At 34.1% G+C, this 21,676-nt stretch overlaps 3 protein-coding genes across 3 annotated transcripts; 2 read left to right on the top strand and 1 right to left on the bottom strand.

Moving 5' to 3' along the window:
• Positions 1 to 4,387: 4,387 nt before the first annotated feature.
• On the bottom strand, positions 4,388 to 5,017 carry LOC134693503 (uncharacterized). The gene is made up of 2 exons (XM_063554339.1): positions 4,914 to 5,017; positions 4,388 to 4,805 (listed from the first exon to the last, which is right to left on the bottom strand). The coding sequence occupies exons 1-2, from the start codon at positions 5,006 to 5,008 to the stop codon at positions 4,388 to 4,390; spliced, it is 513 nt and encodes a 170-aa protein (XP_063410409.1). The 5' UTR covers positions 5,009 to 5,017.
• Positions 5,018 to 13,044: 8,027 nt separating this feature from the next.
• On the top strand, positions 13,045 to 14,223 carry LOC134693504 (uncharacterized). The gene has a single exon (XM_063554340.1). It carries the CDS (start codon positions 13,045 to 13,047, stop codon positions 14,221 to 14,223), a length of 1,179 nt encoding a protein of 392 aa, XP_063410410.1.
• An 834-nt stretch (positions 14,224 to 15,057) lies between these two features.
• LOC134693506 (uncharacterized protein F54H12.2-like) lies at positions 15,058 to 16,374 on the top strand. Its single transcript, XM_063554343.1, has one exon. The coding sequence runs from the start codon at positions 15,058 to 15,060 to the stop codon at positions 16,372 to 16,374; it is 1,317 nt and encodes a 438-aa protein (XP_063410413.1).
• The last annotated feature ends 5,302 nt before the right edge of the window (positions 16,375 to 21,676 follow it).

Consider the following 21,676-nt stretch of genomic DNA (forward strand, 5'->3'; position numbering starts at 1 on the left):
CCAAAAATATGTGGCACTATAGTGGCGAGTTCTGTCTTCATTGAATGTTTACTATTTTGGTGTTTAGAAATAGTATACATAAAACACCTCACTATGTAGGGAATGACTTTTGCTGATTTTAACTGTTTGTAGTTTTTTGACAGACCATATAGACGTTTGGACAGATTTTTCTTCACATGTGTTTTGTCATCTTTTTTAATAATTGAACGAGGCAGTCTTGATTGGGTTGTAGCATCATTATCCGCATGTAAAGTCCCAACCGTATATCCATCCTCAGCAAGCCTTTGGATCATTGAACATGCCATGTCTGGCTCCATACCTTTGCTTGATCCTGCAATACAAAATAAAAATAAAGTGAGTGTGTCCAATAATTTGTAATACTGTGAACAACTGTTGACAAATTAGAGGTACATTATACACATGATTTACATTATCATTATTGACTTTTCTTGAGGTGTACTCAAGGGCTATACACAGACATTTCCACCTGGGAGGCTCCATTGGGGAAATTCTCCGCAAATAGTGACAGTTGGTAGGTTTTTTGTTATGTCCACTATTCAAATTGTAAATGTTTACCCTTCCTTAATTGAAGGACAATATAAGAAATACCGTGCAGTCCAGTGTATCCACTGACCTAAGACTTATGACTTCATTTCATTCAACTGATAAAACCTTTTACAAAGTAAATGATAAATTGCAGTGAGTACATTTTATATTTCTGATAATGTACATGTATTTTTTATCTTGCAATTTACAATGGGTATACATATTTGAGTTCAGCATTAGTCGTTTAATACTAACAGATTGCTCTGATTGTTTAAAAGAAATCAAGATATTTGAAACATGAACTACAGATCTAGTCAGAGGGGACCCCAAAAATTGAAAATGAACAGAAAGAAATTCATGTATCCATATTTCAGTTACTGATTGCTCAACTTGGAAACATGTACAAATAAAGCAACACAGGTAGTTCATGAGTTGTGGTATAGTTGCAATTGGGCCCCTGAAAAATTTGTATGAAAAGTGTTTATATTGATTATTTTTATATTTCCCCATGATCATAGTTATGTAGTTGTCTCTTGAAAACAATCACCATTTGCATTCTTTTTCTATATAAATTACCTAAACAAACTTTGTAGTTGATATCAAAGCCTTTGCCATTGCTCTTCTTCCCCGTTGGTACCAGACTGATGTGTTGACAAGCACTGCTTGGACACGAAATATATAAAAAACTAGCCATCCCATAAATCACCTCATCTTTTATGTCAGATAATCGGAGCCACGAACTGCATTTCTCACAGTTCATGGACCTGGCCAGCACATCTAGTTCAACAACCCGTCTTCCTTGGAACCAAGGTTTGGAGGATCCCAGTTCAACATTTTCCCCAACTTCCAAATCAGTTGCATTTACACTAAGTCCTTCTACAAAAACAGCGCCGTAATCATGGTCTTCACCTTGTACTGTTTCCTTTCTATTCATTTTTCTCATACGGTCCGCCTTTTTACTTCTTCCTGTACTAGCCATCTTTCCACGAATACGTTTGGAATACTTGTCGTCTGCCATGTTTGTTGTTTACCGCCGGAGTTTGACAGACGCGGTTCCGGTTCTATATTTACCATGACAATACGTGACAAATCAAAACATCACGTGACGTAATGTCCTGCTCGTCCTTAAATTCATCAAAACCTCTCTGAATATGTTATAAGCATGTCACTAATTCAGTTTGCACCATTCATTCACATCAATTTAAACACGTGTTTATTTCTGGGAACAGCAAATATTTGCCTTCACCTAGAGCATTTCGATCAAAAAGAATTACCATATTTGTCCTATTAGAATAGAAATAATTCATGAGAGCATGAATTAACACTAAATTTACCGGTCTCACTAATTAGCGACAACAAGAATTTTAGCGACAACAAGAATTTTAGCGACAACAAGCGTCAAGAAGCGACAAGAAAACTTATTTTAGCGACAACAAGCGACAAGAAACTATTTAGCGACAAGAAAACATATTTTTTTTAATTAAAATTAATTATTGCAATAAATATTAAAAGAATATGCAAAAGAAAATAATTTTAACGACAAGCAAGTTAAAATTGATAGAAAAAATGAAACATTATTTACATATTTATTTTATCATCTATAATGTATAACAGCCAGTATTACGTTTAATTATTGTATTATGATATTACTTTTCCTTGTGTTTTAGAACATATTATTTATCTTATAATTTGTGATTTACTTTATTTAAATTCGGGATTTCGGGATTTCGTGTTTTTAAGCCCGGGATTAGGACCCCTCCTATTCCCCCTTATCTCTTTCTTCTTCACAAATGTTAATTTCTTCATCTACCAATATACTAATATAAACTTCACAATATCTTTCTTCCTCACAAATGTTTCATTTCTTCGTCTATCGATTCGATCTATATAATAAAACATTTTAATAAGACATATCTGCTCGTAAATTAAAAAAAATCACATTACATTCAAATTTCTTTATATCTAATAAAAAAAAATGTGTTCTTGTCGCTAAATAGTCTTCTTGTCGCTTGTTGTCGCTAAAATAATTCTTGTTGTCGCTTGTTGACGCTTGTTGTCGCTAATTAGTGAGACCCAAATTTACAAAGGGTTTGCCCATAATAACCATTTGTTACACCTCACTGTTGCTTGTGTTAAAATATTTAGCATAAAGAGCCAACCCATGGTAAAATGAGTATAAATTTTAGCTCCCATATGCATGAATTATTTTGTCATATGTAAAAGTGTAACTGGCAAATGCAAACTGCTTGATTTTTATTTTATCATTTATCATGTTTATACAGCTTCCAATTGAGGATTATCATTACAAACAAAAACTAAGAAATTAAAGTTTTAAACTTAAGTTTATACATTGTTTCTCTTATATTTCATGTATTCACTAGTTTATTTAACTGTCACCATCTGGCCACTGCCATTTCAACAAGCTGATTCCGATTTCTTTGTGTTGGCCAAAACAAAGCGAAACAGGATATACAAAAGACACATTTCCTGATCTCCCTTTTGATCAAATTCGGCTCTTATATGTGAAAATCAGATTAATTACAGATTCATCTTTTTCATGGCTAGTCGTTATATCACAAAATTACATGTATAATGACAAGAAACGTGACGAACTTACAAAAAAATCCCCATAACATGTAAAACATTTGTGTTTGTAGTCGAGAACGAAAATCACATAGTTACAACAATTCTTACCGTTTAAATCTATATCTAAATATAAAATCAGCATATATATGTGTGAGACTGATAAAACTGAAGATTAAAATCTAAAATATTTGTTAATTATGTCTCAATTTTCTCTTTTTCGTCTATGACAACTCATTTTTCCAACATGGCTGCCACAGCTATCGAGGTCACGTGATCACCACATTGATATAAAAAACTAGGGGTTATTCCCCGACTAAAAATAGACTTGGAGGGAAGTCCCTTTTTATCGACATAATTGGTAAAAAGTATCATGTTTTTTATATTTGATTGTAAAAATAAGTTAATTAGCTTCAATTAAAACAGGTTGAATGATTAAAATAATTTTAAAAAATTAGATTAAATACACATGTTTTAAGGGTAAACATCCTGTTTTTTTGGCAGTGAAAAGCGCAAAAATTATTTGCACCCAATGTAGCTCTTTTCGGAGCAGGTGAACGTAGCCTGAAGCATAAATTTTTAGAAAGACCAGGTAAAAACCTATGAAATTCATACAGTTTTGAATATGAAAAATGTGCATGTATCATGTCTGATACAAACTTGAATGACTCCAGTTACCGAATCCCAGTCCGGGAAATCCACTAATTCGACAACGTTGTTGAAATCGTAAACGTTGGCATATTCGACAACGTTTGATGTAAATGTCTTAAAACATGTTGAAAACATGTTAAAACTATATTTCAACATATATATATTTATGTTTATCATTAAATGTGTGTTCTTTTTATATTTCTATTGGTTATCTTTGTTTATCGACGCAATGAATTGAAGTTGTCGAATTCGGAAACTTCCGGTTGTCGAATTCGACAACTTCCTGCGCATTATTTGTTAAGATAGTATAGGACAAATGTGTTTTTGTAAGTTTCTACGTAATAACCAAACAAGGTTATGTTTTGTTATCATAAGTTTGCGATGACGGTATTTTTTATCTCGCTGCAAGGTCCGCCGGACGATTTTTCGCGCATTTTGTAGAGAAATCGGCGTTTTTTACGGGTTGTCGAATTCGACATCGCGGAAGTTGCGGAATAAGGCAACTTCCTGGAATTCTGAATTTGTCCTCCAATCTTATTCCTTTTGACTTTCAAATAAAAGAACATATTTAAAACACATTTGAAGGTACGTATATTGTATTATTGCATTATATATAAATAAACTGTTCATCAACATATAATTTCAAGATATCAGCTGCTGATCTGGCAGATTCAAAACTGTCAAATACTAAGCAATACACAGACTTCAGTTTTGGTCCTTGATGATCATGGATCATCTCTCCTGTAAAAAAGCATACTGCAGACTGTAGCGTTCTCCTATGCAGCATACAAATACTTAGTATACCACAAATGTTCCTGGGGACATGACCGATTGTGTGTCCTAGAAGATCCCTAACCGTCTGCCTCCTTGGAGGGGTGTGTGTTTCAATATCCAAAATGTTTGGGTCAACATCTGTAGGGGCTTTAACGAGCACAGCGTTTATGTCGTGCCTATTTGTAGGCTCTGGTTGACAGTTCATCATAAATCTGATTCCGTCCAACGGCTTCCTGTGATAACTGTGATAGCTGAAAGTAGAAATACAAATCGTATTTTTTTTTGTTCCTCTATTTTTAATGAAATATTTGGAAAAATAAAAATGATATTTAGACTAACGGCTTGAAATTCATAATTACCCATTTACTGTCGATATAAATGCCAAAGGCACAGTTCCTCCAACATCTAGTCCCTTCTGTGATCTGTATGCATGCAGCTCTCTTATGAAATTCATGTTGTCAACTTTTCGTCTCTAGCGTTGTAGGGGGCGATAAAGGGGGATCTGAACACGTGAAAAAAAAAATCGAAAAAAAAAGTGGCACGAATAATAAATTCACAATTATTTGGATGGTTTGCACGCAAAAAATAACTCAGAATACACAAGATATATCAATCAAATACGTCCCACGTAAGGTTGGGTCTGGGTCCCCGGGAATGGCCTATTAGGGATTTCATAGTAGAGGGGTTTGATATCTATTGAGTGAGGTGGGAGAAACGGGGACGGGAGGTGGGAGGAGGAGCTGGAGGTGGGTGAAGGGGTAGGAGCTGGAAAAAGGGGGTGGGGGTGGGAAAGAAATTACTTTAAAAAAGTGGGAGGTGGGAGAAGGGTACCCCCTCCACCCCTTCATAGCACTTATTGACTACTTTTAAACATCTTTAATTGTGTATGTCTGGGTTTTTTTGTAGATGAAACGTAAAAGATGGGGAAGGTGAATGAAGAGAAAGGAAGGCGAACCAGGCAGAGTAGTAGTAAAGCACCATACACAAGAACGTGCAAATGTTTAGTGCACGATCCCACGCTCAATTCACCACTAGCTAAAACTAGCGGAAAAGACTTACGCAAGTCCGATTTAAACTATTTGATAGACAACAACCTTTTACCTAAAAGAGCCACTTGGGTGTGTAAAAACTGCTTCATTCACGTTCGCACCCACTCATGTTCGCCCCCTTTCACTTTCGCACCCTACATGTTCGCATCCAAAGTCCGTTCGCACCCTACGTGTTCGCGCCCAATTTTAATTGGTTTTTGTGTATAATAACTTTGTAATCAAGTTTTGGCAAGTAGTATTCTTAGAAGTATAATTGTTTTCATTGTCTCAAAATAAAAATCATGTTTTGGATAGTGTATATTGTTAAAAAAAATAATATTGTTTTCTAAATAAAGTGGGATTCTGGCAATGTTTTATTTTGTGTTGAATAACTCCTAATCATGTTTTGGTTAGTGTATTGCTATAACTTTGTTTAATTGACTTGTTTCAAAATGAAGTGAGATTCTGACTACGTTTTTTTTTGTGTGTTGAATAAATTTTATCATGTTTGATGTCAGTTTGGTTACAATAGTGTATTGTAAATCAATCCATGTGTTCGTAGAAAGTAGATGTTTTTGTGTCCTGTTAAATTGTTCCTTTTAAAATTGTTATACGATGATGACTGATGTACCCATATTTTGACTATTTTGTTAATTGTGACTGTTTAACCCATCATGTAAATGTAGCGGAATTTGGTTCTTCGTTGGAATTGCCAAGGCATACCGGGTAAAGTGATCGGTAATGACAAGAACATTTTCAAAACCTCCTTTGGATCTTTCCAGTGACAAGTAGTCCATACATACTAGTTCAAGTGGTTGGTATGTTTCAATACTAACTAGTGGTGCCCTTTCATTAGTTGGTGTTTTTCGTCTTATGCATCTGTTGCATTGTGTTATCCACTGATCCACATCTCTTGTCATCCCATACCATACAAATCTATCTCTTATAAGTGACAGTGTCTTATCTCGTCCTTGGTGGCCCATGCCATCGTGAAGTGCTTTCATGACTTTCGGAACGCAAGTTTCTGGTAAAACAAGTTGCTTAACTGTTTGGCAATCAAGTGTAGCTTCCCTGAATAGAATTTCATCTTTAAGCTGTAATTTGTCGAAGTTATTGATGAACCATGTATTCTCTGGTGATCTTTCTAGTTGTTCCTTAGTTGGCTTGCGGTGTTCGGATACCCAGTAAATCCATTCTTTAATTCTGTAATCGCTCTTTTGTTCTGATTTGATGTCAACCAAGTGCTGTGCTGGTAACGATGTATCATCAACAGTTGCAAGAGTATTCATCGACAAAGTATCGACGAAAGGTTGAGCATGCTGAAGATTGCAGATGGCTTTGACAGAAGTAGCATCTAAGTTGGATGGTGAACGTCCAAGTAACTCGGGCAATCTTGATAAAGAATCAGCATCGGCATTCTTGGAACCTGGTCTGTACATGATGTTAAAGTTGTACGATGCTAATGCTGCAATCCAACGGTGTCCAGTTGCATCTAATTTGGCTGATGTTAGCACGTATGTTAGAGGATTGTTGTCTGTTAATACTGTAAAGGTGTTTCCATATAAATAGTCGTGGAATTTCTCGGTGACAGCCCATTTTAATGCCAAAAATTCTAACTTGTGTACTGGGTAATTTCGCTCGGTCTTACTGAGTCCTCTACTGGCGTAAGCAATGACACGCTTCTTGTTTTCCTGTTCTTGGTATAATAGTAGTGTGTTATGAGACTGCCCTCCGTAATCTTTTCTACCATTTTAATTAGGGAGATTACGGAGCCCATAATCCCCTCTAATCTTCTTAAGCCAGCTTATAATCCCCTCTAATCTTCTTAAGCCAGCTTATGGTACGATTTAAAGCAGCTTATGATGCAACTTTAAGCAGCTTATTATGCAATCAATCGGATAAAGATAATCCTTATCTTTTAATCTAGATTAGATAATCCTTATCTTTTAATCTAGATTAGTGCTCCTCAATGTTTTTGTTCCTTTAAGCACATCATTGTGCAATCAATCGGATTAAGATAATCCTTATCTTTTAATCTAGATTAGTGCTCCTCAATGTTTTGTTCCTTTTTTTTTATCCCGATAAGAGTTAACAATTGCTAATTATAATCTATTTGTTTTCGGATTAGAGAACCGAGTATTAACCCTTTTAATCCTGATTAGGATAAACAAATGCTAATTATAATATATTTGTTTTCGGATTAGAGAAACGACTCTTAATTTATATCCTAGATTAGAGGAATCCCTTTTGATAATTAACCAGTTGTTTCCAGACAATGAAAATCCAATTGTTTTCGAACTTAATTAGCGGATCCTTTGTTTGAGTTCCTTTTTTTATCCCGATAAGAGTTAACAATTGCTAATTATAATCTATTTGTTTTCGGATTAGAGAACCGAGTATTAACCCTTTTAATCCTGATTAGGATAAACAAATGCTAATTATAATATATTTGTTTTCGGATTAGAGAAACGACTCTTAATTTATATCCTAGATTAGAGGAATCCCTTTTGATAATTAACCAGTTGTTTCCAGACAATGAAAATCCAATTGTTTTCGAACTTAATTAGCGGATCCTTTGTTTGAATAAAGGGAATTAATTGTAACGGAAGGAGAGACAGGCTATTTTTTATTTTTACAGGAAATACTCTACACAACAGATTGCAAGAGAGAAGAAATATTAACAAACCGCTAACTGTATTTTCTAACAAACTAGTTGAGATAAGGATATTTAAAAAAAATGAAAAAAAGTTTTTCTTTCTTTCTCTTTGTAAATTATTTTCTTTCTTTTCTCAATTAGTTTGTTTAAAAATAAACACCTCGTTGTCTCATCTATATATAGTTTCTTTTAACACAAAATAATAACACATTTCATGTATTAATCATTTATTTAAAATATTCTAGATTGTATTTGTTTTTTTTTTTAGTTAAAACATTTAAATTGTAACCATTTTTTTCTCTTCTTTTTTATTGTAAATATACTGTTTATGTCTCGTTGCACATACATTTTCTTTTGGGTTTCCAAATTAGTTTCTGTCTTTTTTGTCTTTTTATTCCGTTGGATGTATTCATTGTCACTATCTTCACTGTATTCATCTGTTTCTTCTTTCTCCTTATTTTCTTCTTCTGTTTTCTTTTCTTTATAAGAGGTAGACTCGAATCGTACTTTGTTTGTTTTTTCGACATTCCTAAACAAACAAAGTGGAATGTCAGTAGACTTCAGAAATTGGTAGAATTGATGTATACCAGCTGTTAGTTTTCTACGACCAATTGGAACTGTTGAATCACGTATCAAGTCAACGATATGAGTGTTTGAAATAACTTTTCCGTCAATGCAAACTTCACCTTGTTCGTCCCACTTAATAGATGGTTGTTTTTGTAAGTAAAGCAAAAGTCGCAAGGCTTTATCTTTATATCTAGATGGAATAGTGATATTGATTAACGATTGTAAATCATCATGTAACGGTTTCTGGTCATAAGACAGATTGTGTTGGTCATTGTCTCGAGGTGGAGTGTCATTTAACACCACTTCCGCTTTCGATTGATCTTCGTTTTGTTTTTGTAAGACAGCCTCGAATTTATGTTTAGGAATAAGAATCATTTCCTTCGTCATTTTAAGTGAGCAAGCACAATCTTTACTACTATAGGAATGAGATTTGATCGATACTTTAAAAGAAGTCTCTTTCGATGTAAACGTTGGGTGTCCTCGGCAGTGATTTTACGAATAACCGTTTTGTACTCAAACAGTTTCTTTTTATTTAGCGGAGATAGTGTAACGACTCCATGTAAAATGTTGTATATACATTCTAGTAGGATCTTAAATTGTTCGTTATTCATCGTTTTTATCAATGCGAGTCTTTGCTGATCCTCAGCAGAAGCCAAAAAGGATAGAAAATTAACGTGTCTAATCACTTGCTTACTCATAGCTTTTTAAGTATTATTTCGGAAGAAAAACCACACAGTTCTCTCCAATGAATATATTTGTTCTAAGTAAATAAAGTTTGTCTGTGTGAGCGCTCAAATCAATCGTCAAGTATCCGTACTTTTTTTTGGTGGCGAGTTCGTAGGCCGACATGAAATATTTCACCTGACCTGGTAAAATTTGTTTAGCAAGTACGGTTAACTGGTGTTGATCACGATGATTTTTCAGACAAATAATGTAAGATGCATTCAGGGAAATGGTGCGCATGAATTTACCCGGAGAATGATATAAATTCTGAGTAAGCATTAAAAGACTTATGTTCTGATGATGAGATTTTACCGTAAATAAATTTAAAACTTCCACATCGTTCACTGCTGTTGCGAGCAAATCGTCTAAAACCAGAAGCATATGTTCCCTTTTTTCTGACCATGCATCCACTTGATCACTGCTTGGTAAACCTTCATGAAAAGTTATATTGTTTATTTCTTTTTCCATACTTGTGAATAATTCTTGATAAACAGAATAGCAATATACAATTTTTACAGGAGGGGTTGAAAACATACCTCCAGCTTGTTTAATTATGCGAAAAGTCAACATAGTCTTTCCACTTTGTGTCGGTCCCACAATTAAAATAGAACATGGTGCTTGGAAAGGTAAAAGCGTACGATCTCCACTCGACATGGTCTGAGTTTTTTCAGTTTTTATTTTCCCACAAATGACTGAAATAAAGTTTAAGTTCGAGTTTTATATGTTTGATACATAAGTATTTTTTGTTGATTTTTCTTTTTACATGTATTTAGCTCCTTTTTTATATTTTGGTATGTTTTTTTTTTTACGTGTTTGGCATCGGTGTTCCTTTTTGACGTGTTAAGCTTCCGTTCTCAACCAACAATGCAAAAACTGTTAAAAATCATTTGACCACAGAATATTGAAAACCAACATTGAAAAACCAAATCGTGAAAGAAAAGCCTCAGTTCTACCAACAAATTTCAAAAAGAAAACAAGTTAAGAAATATTTATTGAACGCACAAAATTTCAAACATGAATACAAGAATATAAATAATAAATAAAATTACATACAATGTACAATATATGAAGAAATTTAAAAAAAATAAAAATGTCATATTAAGTTTTCACGTGATTTGATTCTTTTTTCCATTAAACGGTAAACATTGTCTTTTATTGTTTGACTACGTAGTCTGTCCAATACGATCACGTTAAGTAGGAAGTAATTGCACACAAATTCTGAAGACATGTTCAGTTTTTTTACGTCTTCTCTGAATTTAATCAACACATCTAAAAGTAAAAACGAACGACATGCTGTTTCAAAATGTCTTTCCAAGTGCTCCTGCTCGCTTTTCATCAAACATTCGTGGTTATGTTGACTGGGGTGTTCAACTTGGCAACCAGAACACGTTTCTTTCGTTTTCTTTGTAATCAATTCCTGTAACACCTCGGCAAAAGAATAGATCAAGACTGTAGTTAGAAGCTTCTTCTCCATGCCCGACATGGCGATTGTTCTCAAAACAAATGAAGTTTAGTGATCTTCAATAAAAGAATGTAGAAACACTATACTCTCTTTCAGATTACACAATTTTAGCCACACGTCTCTGTTGATTTTGATTTTTTTACCCTTTACAACGATATGAATGAATGTCTTTTGCTGTAGTCGTCTTCCTGTTTTCTTAATAATTACTTTAGTCTCGTCGTCAATGGTAAACACAGCTTCTCTCTTCAATAAATTTGTGTCGAGGTGTTCGTAATCACATTTGGTTGCTTCTCTCACCAAATCAATTTGACACTGAGTCATGATGACTGTGGTGTTTTTATATACAGTGATTTAAATACAGGTATATTCATGCGTAGGGTCATACCATATTCGTGCATGCATAGCCATGTTTTTTTAATTAAACTTTTCGGATGGATGGATTTGGTAAAATATATCCAGTACACCCACTCAATAAACTAATCCATAATTCAGTGTTTCCATTTTGCATTGTTATATTAACAAGTGATGCTATAACAATTGTTATTACAATAATTATTTGACAGAAATACACGATTTCTGCTTTGGGAATATTTTCTCCCATGAAGCGCCAAGTCGTTTGTGTGCTCTCCGTATTACTTCTTGTCTCTTCCATGTTGGTAAGTATAATAAAGGAACCACGTCGCTTATCACTCATACCTTTAAATACGTTTGAAAAAAAGTCAATTTTTTTTTCTCTTTCAATTAATTATAGGTAAAGAACACATTGGAAAGAAGATCCTTCTTCCACTGTTCAATTTGCTTCTTTTCCTCACACAAATGATATAGTTTAATCAATGTTTGTTTTTTTAACTTACAAAGATATATATACATTCTCCCTTTTCGCTCCTCGAACACGAAAGCGTTATAAATCATCTCTATCTCATTCATTATTTGTATTAAATGGAAATTATGAAACAAGTCTTAAAAGAGGGGCTAAAGATACAAGAATGACAATCAAATTCATAAATTGAAAAAAAAAATATCTGACAACATCGAGGATAAAATAGACGAAAAGACAACGTTTGTTAAGCGTACAGTGACGAATATTACATACATATTCATTGGCACATGATTTACTAGAATACAGTTTCGCACCTCACGTGTATAAAACGTACAGTGACAAATATAACATATAGCACATACATATTCATCGGTATCATTAACGTTTGTTAAAATTACAGTGACAAATATTACATATTGAACATACATATTCATTGGTAAATGATTAACTAGTATGAACTAAAAAAACCACCTTATTATTAAAAAACACCCAATCATTTTAATTAAATCAAACAACAACAACCATACTAACAAATTATACACTCTTTTATAAATTGAGTGGTCTTTAATTTAAATGGACCTTACGCAGTTGTGTAAATCTTTTCTTCATTTCTAAGCGGTGTGTAAATATAAGTGCGTTAAAATCACGACTGTAAAAAAAATATTAGATATAAATTATTCGTGGTCTTCATAGAAGAATAAAACATTTGTGCTATGTTACCCAATCTCCATGTTCCAACTGGTCAATTTGATTGATGATCTTAAATATCTTTTCATACTTTTCTCGCTAGACAAAGTCAGAAAATGGTTTTTTACTTTCTTTTCCTGTTTCTATTTTGTTTACTATTTTTTTTTAATTTAGTGTGTGTCTGCATTTTATATATATTTTTTTTATCTTGTTTTATATTTGTTTTGAAAATAAAAATGTACATATTCTCAACTTGTTATAGTTTAGAAGAAGAAAATTAATACAAGCATTAAAAAAACTCTCCAACTCTAACTAGTAGTTTGTTTTTTGTTAAATAATAATAACAAGTGTTTATTGGTGATACTCTAGTGGAATAAAGACATTGAGACGTAAACATACATGCATAGTGATCAAAGGTTCACACTTATTTATTATGGTAAAATGAGGACGGTAAATAGAATTTTATTGTACGTTTACTGGTTTTAAAATTCTCATTTTTATGTATATTTCTCAAGCGTTTGTTTGGATATAAGTTCAGTATAACACGATGGATGAAGAAGTGAACAATCTTTTGACACCAATTTATTACAATATAGAAAATCCGAGTTCTTTTTCCTCAGCTAGCAAACTTTATCACATTGTTAATGCGGATGGGAAAAAAATTGGTTACCACAAAATAAAGAGATGGTTAAATGCACAAGACAATTATTCCTTACAAAAAACTCCCAGGCGTTCTTTTAGAAGATTACGTGTGTATACAACAGGAATTGGTAACTTAATGGACGTCGACCTAATGCAAGTAAGTAATTTATCACAATGGAACTCTGGATATAATTTTATACTAGTTGCCATCGATTGCTTTAGTCGACGTCTTTGGATGCAACCATCAAAGAGTAAAAAAGGTGTTGACATAGCCAAAGCTTTTGAAAAAATTCTGCAAACAGCAAAGGTAGACAAGATCCGCTCGGACGTTGATGGATGTTTCAAGTCAAAGGTTGTTCAAAAACTTTTCAAGGAAAGAGGAGTGCGACATTTTGTAACTAAGAACGAGATAAAAGCAAACTATGCAGAGCGTGTGATACAAACCATAAAAAATAAATTTTATCGTTACTTTACTAAAAAGAGAACGTATCGGTACATTGACAATTTACAAAAATTTGTAAAGAGCTACAATGCAACACCACACAGGTCCCTAAACTATATTGCACCCAACGACGTTACACCGGAAAACGAAGCGGATCAATGGGTTCAACAATACTTGAATAAAAAGAAATCTCCTGATAAGACGAGTCGGCCAAATACCAAAAACCCACAAAAACTTAAAACCGAAGCAGATTTGAAGAGAAAAAGAAGATTGCAACGGCGGAAGAGTTACAAATTTAAAATCGGTTCTCTTGTTAGAATTGCTTATACGCGACACATCTTTGACAGAAGTTATAGTCAAAAATGGACGGATGAGATCTTCAAAGTTGTACGGAGATTTAAAAAACAGAACATCAAGATTTATAAATTGAGCTCTTTTTATAACGATGAGGAAATTTCTGGTGAATATTATTCTGCTGAACTTCAGGCTGTTGATAAATCAGATGAATCACTCTGGGTTGTAGAGAAAGTTCTGAAAAAGCGTAAAAGGCGAGAAAAGACCGAGTTTTTATGTAAGTTTCAAGGTTGGCCTGATAAGTATAACCAATACATTCCCGAGGAAGACATTCAAACATTATCATGACAAACGACGATATTGACGAGGATCACATTATTTTCTTATTCAACGATCAATCAAATAAGTATTATCCTGAAAATATACCTTCAAATTTCAAGGTTCACCTAAGTGACACATTGTATTTAGAAGGAAAGTGGGAAATAGCTGTTTTGGATTTTTATTCCAAGGAGAAAATTTCAACTGTTAAAAAAACCAAACACGAACTATACATTTTTTGTGACGTATGTATGGGTGTAAGTCTGTTTCACAATGAGTTTTCACTTTTACGACGTGTATTTCCTACACCAAACAATACTTGGAATTACGTTTTTTCTAACCCTATTTTCGTACCTGTGAAAAAAACTGAAATCCGCGACTTAGAAATACATATTTTCGACGAAAGTGGAGAACAAGCGTCATTTTTAAATCAACGTTTGTCCTGTACACTACATATTAGAAAAAGAAAGGGGAAGTGTCAACGATGAATGCAGACAAAATGTACATTCCAAGCATGGAGAAGTGGTCGAAATATTATCAAAATGTTGTGCAGGGGAATAATAAAACGTATATAACGCACATTAAAAATACCGGACGTAATGGGTCTTTTATGATACCTATTGAGAATCAAAAATCACCGTCAACCTCGTCGAAATCTAATGAAAAGTACAATATTCATCTAGTTAGTCCAAGTGCGCAAATGGTCGAAATGGCTAAAGAGTCTTTAGAAGATGAGGGTTTGCATATAAAAGGAAAAAAACGTAAACGAAAGACCAGTCATAAGGCAACCAGCAGTGGAGTTGGCGTATGCAAAAAGAAAAGAGAACCAAAACGAGACGTTTTTTCAGAGTACATGAATTAAAAATGGCTTTACTAACATCACAGAATAACTTTACAGAAGCTATTCCTTCACAATTAGAAGTTTTCGAGATACCTCCATACCAGTTAGGAGTTGAGTCAATTTCGTATGAAGAATGTCGGCCTACATCACAAGTAACAGCCTACAACCCAATAGAATTTAATTTGTGTGCCCAGAACGGACTAGAATACATCGATCTCAGACGGTCGAAACTGTATGTTAAGTTGCGTGTAAAACATAGCAATGGAGACAATATTGCTATAGATTCAAAGGTGGCACCAGTAAATGGATTTTTCTATGCACTTTTTTCTCAAGTCGACTGTTACCTACAAGGTTCACTGGTATCATCAAGTAATACCAACTACTCGTACAAATGCATGATGAAAACGCTACTCGATTATGGACAAGATGCAAAAGCATCACAACTAACGAGTGCGTTGTTTTATAAGGACAGAAGTGGACACATGGACTCATTTGATACTAACACGGGTCTTTACGAAAGGAAAAAACTGATAGGTAATTCTAAGAGCCTTGATATGGAAGGAATGTTGTTTCACGATCTTTTTGAAATGGATCGTTACTTATTAAATATGGTTGACGTAAAATTGAAACTTTTCAGAAGTAGACCGAGTTTCTGTCTAATGTCAAGCGAAGACGATGCGGACTATGATGTTGTCATTGAAGATATTGTCGTTAAAGTGTGTAAAATTAAGGTCAATCCAGCTATAATTTTTGCTCATTCGGAAGCATTGAAATCAACGAATGCTAAATATCCCTATACAAAAACAGTAATGAAACATATTACTCTTATGATGGGTAGTACGAATGCAGTGTTGGAGAACATTTTCCAAGACGTGAAACCAAAACGAATCATCATGGGTCTAACTTCGACAAACGCCGTGAACGGTGATTATCAACTTAATCCGTGGAATTTTCAACATTTTGACTTGCAACAAATAACTTTGTACTGTGATGGAGTTCCTGTAGATGGAATTCCTCTGAAACTACAATTCAACGAAGACAGGGGTGCAACAAATGTTGCAGCATACGTTAAAATGTTTCAAAACTGTGGAAAGTGGGGCGGAGGTGCGGGGAATGAAATAACTAGATCGGACTTCAACAATGGATATGCTTTATTCTGTTTTGATTTACAACCTCACTTTTCAGATGCCAACTATCTGTCACTGGTAAAGCAAGGAAAAGTAAGACTTGAATGTCATTTTGCATCACCCTTACCAGAAACTGTCTCTTTACTCATTGTAGCCGAAAACTCTGGCTATTTTGAAATAACGGAAAATCGTCAGATCAAAGTAGAACACTAAATTCATACCTAATACTGTTTGTTGTATTTTGTCCTATTTAGATTATGTTATGACACAACCACATTATATGACATTTCTTTTTCTGTGTTTAATATTTCTATTTGTCTAATAAATATTCAAATATAATTCTTTTACTTGTTTTTTTTCTTCCTGTTCGTCTTTTAAAATGTCTTCGCTATAGAACTGATGCATTGATTTAAGGTTTTTTTACATTGTTTTTGGTAATTTACCTGCTTTCAGGTAATTTATTAAGTTTGAAAACCAATTTGGAAATTTTGTGCAAGAGTGGTAAACATTCATTTAATTAAATGTTTTTCATCAAAACTTAAACACAACCAAAAACAAACCAAATAAAAAAAATATACGTTTGTATCAAACATATAAAACTCGAACTAAAACTTTGATTTCAACGATATGTGAAAAAAGAAGAACTCAAACCATGTCAAAGGGAGATCATTCACTTTTACCTTTCCAAACACCTTGATTAGAGCGCTCACACAGACAAACTTTATTTACTTAGAACAAATATATTCATTGGAGAGAACTGTGTGGTTTTTCTTCCGAAATAATACTTAAAAAGCTATGAGTAAGCAAGTGATTAGACACGTTAATTTTCTATCCTTATTGGCTTCTTCTGAGGATCAGCAAAGACTCGCATTGATAAAAACGATGAATAACGAACAATTTAAGATCCTACTAGAATGTATATACAACATTTTACATGGAGTCGTTACTCTATCTCCGCTAAATAAAAAGAAACTGTTTGAGTACAAAACGGTTATTCGTAAAATCACTGCCGAGGACACCCAACGTTTACATCGAAAGAGACTTCTTTTAAAGTATCGATCAAATCTCATTCCTATAGTAGTAAAGATTGTGCTTGCTCACTTAAAATGACGAAGGAAATGATTCTTATTCCTAAACATAAATTCGAGGCTGTCTTACAAAAACAAAACGAAGATCAATCGAAAGCGGAAGTGGTGTTAAATGACACTCCACCTCGAGACAATGACCAACACAATCTGTCTTATGACCAGAAACCGTTACATGATGATTTACAATCGTTAATCAATATCACTATTCCATCTAGATATAAAGACAAAGCCTTGCGACTTTTGCTTTACTTACAAAAACAACCATCTATTAAGTGGGACGAACAAGGTGAAGTTTGCATTGACGGAAAAGTTATTTCAAACACTCATATCGTTGACTTGATACGTGATTCAACAGTTCCAATTGGTCGTAGAAAACTAACAGCTGGTATACATCAATTCTACCAATTTCTGAAGTCTACTGACATTCCACTTTGTTTGTTTAGGAATGTCGAAAAAACAAACAAAGTACGATTCGAGTCTACCTCTTATAAAGAAAAGAAAACAGAAGAAGAAAATAAGGAGAAAGAAGAAACAGATGAATACAGTGAAGATAGTGACAATGAATACATCCAACGGAATAAAAAGACAAAAAAGACAGAAACTAATTTGGAAACCCAAAAGAAAATGTATGTGCAACGAGACATAAACAGTATATTTACAATAAAAAAGAAGAGAAAAAAATGGTTACAATTTAAATGTTTTAACTAAAAAAAAAAACAAATACAATCTAGAATATTTTAAATAAATGATTAATACATGAAATGTGTTATTATTTTGTGTTAAAAGAAACTATATATAGATGAGACAACGAGGTGTTTATTTTTAAACAAACTAATTGAGAAAAGAAAGAAAATAATTTACAAAGAGAAAGAAAGAAAAACTTTTTTTCATTTTTTTTAAATATCCTTATCTCAACTAGTTTGTTAGAAAATACAGTTAGCGGTTTGTTAATATTTCTTCTCTCTTGCAATCTGTTGTGTAGAGTATTTCCTGTAAAAATAAAAAATAGCCTGTCTCTCCTTCCGTTACAATTAATTCCCTTTATTCAAACAAAGGATCCGCTAATTAAGTTCGAAAACAATTGGATTTTCATTGTCTGGAAACAACTGGTTAATTATCAAAAGGGATTCCTCTAATCTAGGATATAAATTAAGAGTCGTTTCTCTAATCCGAAAACAAATATATTATAATTAGCATTTGTTTATCCTAATCAGGATTAAAAGGGTTAATACTCGGTTCTCTAATCCGAAAACAAATAGATTATAATTAGCAATTGTTAACTCTTATCGGGATAAAAAAAGGAACTCAAACAAAGGATCCGCTAATTAAGTTCGAAAACAATTGGATTTTCATTGTCTGGAAACAACTGGTTAATTATCAAAAGGGATTCCTCTAATCTAGGATATAAATTAAGAGTCGTTTCTCTAATCCGAAAACAAATATATTATAATTAGCATTTGTTTATCCTAATCAGGATTAAAAGGGTTAATACTCGGTTCTCTAATCCGAAAACAAATAGATTATAATTAGCAATTGTTAACTCTTATCGGGATAAAAAAAAAGGAACAAAACATTGAGGAGCACTAATCTAGATTAAAAGATAAGGATTATCTTAATCCGATTGATTGCACAATGATGTGCTTAAAGGAACAAAAACATTGAGGAGCACTAATCTAGATTAAAAGATAAGGATTATCTAATCTAGATTAAAAGATAAGGATTATCTTTATCCGATTGATTGCATAATAAGCTGCTTAAAGTTGCATCATAAGCTGCTTTAAATCGTACCATAAGCTGGCTTAAGAAGATTAGAGGGGATTATAAGCTGGCTTAAGAAGATTAGAGGGGATTATGGGCTCCGTAATCTCCCTAATTAAAATGGTAGAAAAGATTACGGAGGGCAGTCTCATAACACACTACTTATAATACAGCTCCTAAACCTTGCATGGATGCATCAGTATGTAACTCAAACTGTTTGTTGTACCGTGGAAAACCAAGTATAGGTGGTGAAGCAAGTGCTGTTTTGAGTGTCTGGAAAGCCTTTTCTTGCAGATCTCCCCAAATCCATGATTGACTGTTTGGATCTCGAGGTTTTGGCTTGCGTCTCTTTGATGAACTTTTCGGTGGAGGCATTAAGTCGGTGAGTGGTCGTGCTATTTTCGAAAAATCTTTAACGAACTTCCGGTAGTATCCTACAAACCCAAGGAAACGACGGACTTCTTCTGGTGTTGTTGGACGTGGCCAGTTGGTTACCTTGTCTATCTTTGCAGGATCTGGTTGTATTCCATCTTTGGAAACGATATGGCCTATATATTTAACTTTCTCTTGAAGGAATGAGCATTTCTTCGGTGATAGTTTGAGGTTGCTTTCTCTTAACCTCTGTAGTACTTTTTCTAATCTTACTAGATGTTCCTCATAAGTATCGGAGAATATGATAAGATCGTCCAGATAGATAAAGCAGATATCAAGATGTAGGTCTCCTAGTATCTCTTCCATTAGTCTCTGATACGTCGCTGGACTGTTGACTAATCCAAACGGCAAGCGGTTAAATTCGTAAAAGCCTAGTGGGCCGACAGTGAAAGCTGTTCTCTGCTTATGGGACTCTTCTACTTCTACCTGATGGTACCCGCTCTTCATATCCAGTACAGTATATAGCGTATTACCTCCAAGAGCGTCTAGTATCTCCTCGCTGCGTGGCAAAGCGTAGGAATCCTTCACGGACCTTTGATTAAGTTGTCTGTAATCAATACACATTCTGAGTTTCCCATCCTTCTTTCGACAAAGTACCACATTAGATGACCAAGGTGAGTGTGAACGTCGTATTATTCCAGCTGTAAGTAGTTGTTGTAGATGTGTACGAACTTCATCAAACATGGCTGGTGGTATACGCCTATGTCTCTGCTTGAACGGTGTATCATCAGTAAGATCAATTCTATGACGAACTGCATCTGTATGACCAATGTCGGTGTCTGACATACTAAAAACATCTCTATACTGTCTAAGTAGTTGTTTACCTTTCTCTAACTGTTCATCACTGAGTACGTCTGTTGGTAAGTGAACGTCATTCAAAACATCATAATCTGTACCATCTGGTGTTTCTATATCAGCAATTGAGACAGGTTGCAGCTCACATAGGATAGCGTTCGGTGAAACTGTTATGGTTCTCGTTGTAACATTGCTGATATGTACAGGTACTAATCTGTTATCTCTGTATTGGTAGTTGAAAGAGTTGGAGCTATGTCTAAGTCTTCAGGTACTGCTGCCTTATGTGTTGGTTGAAGTATTCCACATACAGGGTGGTACGGCAACTCATGGTCCATATAGCCTTGAAGCATAACATCTTTATTCGGTGGAATGCGAACAGTCTTTCCCTCTGCGCATTTAATCAATGCTAACCTGTTGTTTCTCTTGTTGAGTTCTTTCTCTCTGAGTAAAAGGCATCGAAACGTCATATACCATGGTGGGTTTGTTTTTATAATTTAAAAACCAGTAATTACTTGGCTGAAATTCGTCTGCAAATTTGACTGGATAGCCTTAAGGTATAAAATATAAATAAATTTGTAAGTGAGTGAAACCTGCTCACACTGTTATATTATATCCTTATTATTTGATTTAGATTGTTCGAGTTAGACGTTAAATTTTCACCCACCCACCCAAACCCATTTTACAAAATTGAAGTTTGCTATTTGAGTGAGCAGTTGTAGAGTTTTCGCATTTTGGGCGCATTTTGTTATTTCTTTTAGGCCCGCTTTATTAAGATTATTCGTATGTGTATCTTTTGTATTGTATTATATGAATATTGTGTGCGTAAATTATATTTATTTATGTATCTTATATGTTAATTCAAGCTGCCAAAATTAAACTATTACTGGTTTATATCTTCTTTATTTGAAAGCCCCCGTAATTTAATCAAGTTGGCGTTCTGCAAAAACCGTTGACCAAAGCGTTGTTTCACATCATCCATAGCTCTATGCAATACGTTGGTACCAAGTAGCAAAGGCACGGCCTTGTTGTAGTTGCTATCAGGAACTACTAGTAGTAAGCAAGGTTGTGGTAAATCTGATGGTGATGCTCCAGGTAATTCTAAGTCGACAGTGATGTAACCATGATACGGTAAGTTCTCTCCATCAGCACATTCAATGTGTAAAATACGGTTAAGTGTCTGTATAGTATGATCAGGTAAGTATTGTCGATGAAATGACTCGCTGACAGTGCTAACTGTGGAACCTGTGTCTAATAAAGCTGTAGCTGGAATACCATGTATCTTAACAGTGACTTCGTTGGTGTTACCTATTAGTTGGTCAGTGACATCTTGTGTTGACTGTTGCTGTTGGTATGCATATGTTCTATCTTCAGCGTTGATCTGCTGGAAGTTAAAGGCTTGTCGTGAATGGTCTAATCGTATACGGCAACCAATGGCTATGTGA

The sequence above is a fragment of the Mytilus trossulus genome, chromosome 12, assembly GCF_036588685.1.
Source record: "Mytilus trossulus isolate FHL-02 chromosome 12, PNRI_Mtr1.1.1.hap1, whole genome shotgun sequence".
Taxonomy (NCBI): domain Eukaryota; kingdom Metazoa; phylum Mollusca; class Bivalvia; order Mytilida; family Mytilidae; genus Mytilus; species Mytilus trossulus.